General features: G+C 39.6%; 1 protein-coding gene across 1 annotated transcript in view; it reads left to right on the top strand.

The window, feature by feature from the left end:
* Positions 1-4,319, top strand: part of LOC101859011 (ubiquitin carboxyl-terminal hydrolase 12) — a 15,127-nt gene that overhangs the window by 1,577 nt on the left and 9,231 nt on the right. Inside the window, exons 2-3 of the mRNA XM_005097496.3 lie at positions 2,786-2,866; positions 3,917-4,136. Of these exons, the coding sequence (XP_005097553.1) occupies positions 2,786-2,866; positions 3,917-4,136 (301 nt within the window). The remainder of the gene's footprint in view (positions 1-2,785; positions 2,867-3,916; positions 4,137-4,319) is intronic.

Here is a 4,319-nt window from a genome sequence, read left to right as displayed (position 1 = left end):
CCGGTTCTAGTAATCGTTCGGGATTGTACGCTGGCATGTCGTTAGTTTAACCTTTCCTCTGGTTGGTTGCCGAGTTTCATTGATTTTCGTCCAGGAGTTTTCCCGTAACTAAACTTAGAAGAGAGTCACTTCTGATTCCGAGCGGCCCAAAAAATACCCCTCGCGCGGAGGCCAATTTCCGGCACAAGGCGCAGCGGGCGATTGGCATTGCTACACACAGTGGCTGAGATTTTTCCTTCCAGCTTGGAGACTCTTGAAGGAGAGTGGGCCTTGTCGAGAGGGTACTGACTGAACTCCTGTAGCCTGTTCTCCGCAATACTCAGAATAATATAGTGTCCACTATAACCTCTAGAAGCTAAGCTGGTGTTGTGAAGAGATAAACAAGAGAGGAAGGGGATATAATAACACACATTAAAATTATAAGTTGTTCTCATTTTTCACGCTGTTTTTTTTAAATCGTAAACAAAAATTTTGTCATTCATATCATGGCAGTGCAGGTTGCTGTTGGTGAAAAAGGTTACTGTTAAGGGAGTCATAATGATGAATTATACAGGAAAATTTCGTTGTTATAACAAGCTGAGGTTGTTGTGAGACAGGTGGGACCCTTTATCCAGGTTACTGTTAAGTGAACACCTCTGTGTTATTTTAGTATCACTCGCGTCTCATGCTCAGATTGATTTTTTGAACGTTTTTTGTTCATCTTTATTGGTTTTTCATAATGAATTTCGACTTTACATACTTCAAAAGTTTATTAGTTTTTCAACTCTATGGCAACAGGCCTATTATAACATATCATGTGTGGCATCGTGGTTGAATAAGGCGCTCGTTAGAATAATTATATCGAAGAGACCGCCTGTTTTTTCTCATGAGAGCACTACTGGAATAAATAAGACGAAAGAAAGAGGGTCAAAGTTATTCATACTTACTGTAAAAATTCCTTGAATTTGTCAAGAGACAAAGAATTTCATGTGCTTAGCAATTTCAATCGCCCGCTGCGCCTTGGGCCGGAAATCGGCCTCCGCGCGAGGGGTAATTTTTGGGCTCGGAATCAGAAGTGACTCTCTTCTAAGTATGGTTACGGGAAAACTCCTGGACGAAAATGAATGGAACTCGGCAACCAACCAGAGGAAAAGTTAAACTAACGACATGCCAGCGTACAATCCCGAACGATTACTAGAACCGGAGATATTGCCGTGTTTGTGTGAATTTTCCTCTGCGGTTCGAAAACTAAGCGGAGCTGCGGGTTGATCGCTGACCACACAAGCGCCCCACATGTCTTCTTTATTGCTGTAAAATTTCAGATCTCAGCGTTTAGTAGATTTTCTAGGCGGCATGTGATTGGCTGCCTATAACCAAATAGGTCACCGATGACTACATCGCGGGTTTTCCGGATAGCGCTTTACTGAGTTTTAGAAGGGGTGATCGCGTCGCGGTAAAAATGATGTCACGCAATTCAACAAATATCACGCAAATATCAGTCTTTAAGATCCAAAGTAAAAAAGACATCGAAAAAGTGATAGCAGAACTAGATTCGGCACTAAAAATTACATGGAGATACCAAGTTTCATTCATATGCTCCAATTCATTACTGACTTATGAACAGTTTTTCCTCAAAATACATCAAGACATGTCCCACATCTTGGTGATTTTTTTCCTATATGAAGGTCCTCCAGCATTTTGCAAACAAAAATACCAATAACTTTTTTATTTATCAATGTATTTTTAAAATTTAAAAACCATAGTTCTTAGAATTTACTTTATTTTCATTTAAGCCCATTTTTAAGCAATTTGGACAAAAATTTAATTTTTCATTGTCATTGCTAATGTGCTTTTGAAGTCGGTTGTGAGTTTTTGTAAAGGCAATTCAAATTTTGTTCTCAGTCAACATGTTACGATAGCTTCATCCAATGATCATCCTCGTGTAAATTAAACTTCCGCATGAAACGTTATACAATTTTACTATTTCTTTGAAGAGATTCTCATTTTACAACAACAGCAACCACTTTCCCAGCCAAGCACATAATCAAAAGCCATTCTTTTTTTTCTCACATGTTTAAAAAAAAATCTATATATCCTATTGGCTCTGAAAAATATTCTATGTTATCTTTTAAAACTTTTATCAAGACAAAAGTAATCAATTTTTAAAATGTCTGCAAAAATTTGCAGATCTACCCTCAGTATTTCCTGGGCCTGAGGAATAAATGACTCCGGTATCACCGGGGCCTCACACTACTTAGAGGGAAATGAGGGCCAAAAATAACACAGTACTTTAATAGATTAACTTGCAAAATTAAATAGATATATTTCAAACAACCTGCTAGTTGAATGGTAGGATTTTTTGGTCATTTATTTCAAGCCTTATAATCTGGCACAATTAAATAAATTAAAAGGTTTATTTGTAAAATTTTCAAAAACTTACTGATTCACATGATGCCACAGAAAAGACAAACACTTTCTTACCTTTGATAGCACTGTGAAAAGCTCACTGTTGATTTTCTGTAGTGCTAACATTGTCAGGGGAAATTTCTAACCTCTGTTATTTATGAAAAGGAGTAAAAATATAAATAGGCCTACATCATGAAATTCAATGGCCAGTTTTTCCGGTTCACTCTCAGCATCTCAAGCCTTGTTTAACAGGTTCGAAGTCACATTTTTTATGTGCATTGTTTCCTGTCATTTATGATAAACATTGTGTGCATTTTGATATATTTTGCCATCCTGTGATGTTTCGTTTCATGCTTCCAGGCTTGTTGACATTGACACACACTCTTTTTATCTTCTTCAGGGGGCCAATGCTTCCCAGCTGGAGAAGGAAATTGGCTCGGAGCAGTTCCCAACCAATGAACATTACTTTGGATTGGTCAATGTAAGAAGAAAATGATGTATTTGTTATTATTTATTGTCTCTTTTAGCTTTGACTTGACTTGCCCTGTGCTCTAACTTCCCTGTCTAAATGTGTGTGGCTTGGGAATTGAAATTGAATTCATCGTAAATCTGTATCAGATGCACCAAGGCATTCATTCATTGCCTGTTGTGGTCATACCAAAATTGAATACACAGAGCTTGCCAGGTGAAAACAGATCTTTTATGTCATCATGTGTCCCAATGGGCATCAAGAGGATAAGAGAATCCTTGGGCTCCTCTTCCTCCTCCTCTTTCTTTTCTTCTATCTTCTTGCCTTTTCTTCTTCTTCTTGTCTCTTCTTCTTCTTCTTGCCTCTTCTTCTTCTCCTCCTCCTCCTCCTCTTTTTCAAAATTCTTCTTCTTCTTCTTGCCTCTTCTTCTTCTCCTCCTCCTCCTCCTCCTCCTCCTTCTTCTTTTCAGTCACATCACACTTGGAGTCAATTATTTATCATATACTGGGCCATCTGCTCAGTTCATCTTTTGGCTTGTATAGCTTCTCTTGTAGTGTTTTTATGGGGTTGGCGACGTTCTCTGTCTCAGGGCTCTGTGTGTCCTGCGCTGCTGGAGGATGTGTGTGTGTGTGTGTGTGTGTATACAGTGTTTGTGTGTGCGTGTGTGTGTGTGATTTCCCTGTCTCAGGGCTCTGTGTGTCCTGCACTGCTGAAGGATGTGTTCTGCAGTTTGGCCCACTTCCCCACACTGTCATTTTGGTGGTTGTAGTAGTTTATAAAACAACTGTACATGTGTTATTTGAGTCTTGTGCGTTGTGTTCTGAGTAGCTTGTGGGTGGTTGGCGGGTGTTCTGGTGTGGTTTTCTCCTTCTTTCCTAGAAAAAATCTATCGTCCTGATCTCTGCTCCTTTTTATTTGTGTTTGTTACTCTCTTGTAACATCTCTAATCTTCTGCACTTATACGACCTTATTGTGTTACGAGTGCTGTAAAACTTTTACTAAAACTAAAACTGAGTAGGTTCTTCGTATTCTTACGTTAGTTCTGTGTATATTCCTCGACAGTTTGGCAACACGTGTTACTGCAACTCGGTGCTGCAGGCGCTCTACTTCTGCCGGCCGTTTCGAGAGAAAGTGCTGCAGTACAAGCAGCAGGTCAAGAACCAGAAGAAGGAGACGCTTCTCACCTGTCTGGCCGACCTGTTTTACAGCGTTGCCACGCAGAAGAAGAAAGTGGGAACCCTTGCGCCGAAAAAGTTTATCACGAGGTTACGAAAAGAAAATGGTACGTGGTGCTGTTTCATTCACTTCTCGACTGCTAAGTTTGCTGTAGAACCTTGATGAGCGGATTAGGATAGTGTTGACTGGGGCACTGTTTATTGTTTTACTGTGGATGTGGTTTCATGTATTTTTTTCCCTCCTCTTGTTGATTATAAAAAGGTTTGGGAAGGTTGGACTTTCAAGATCT

The sequence above is a fragment of the Aplysia californica genome, unplaced genomic scaffold (assembly GCF_000002075.1).
Source record: "Aplysia californica isolate F4 #8 unplaced genomic scaffold, AplCal3.0 scaffold00156, whole genome shotgun sequence".
In the NCBI taxonomy this organism is placed as follows: domain Eukaryota; kingdom Metazoa; phylum Mollusca; class Gastropoda; order Aplysiida; family Aplysiidae; genus Aplysia; species Aplysia californica.
This window is presented reverse-complemented; position numbering and strand designations above follow the sequence as displayed.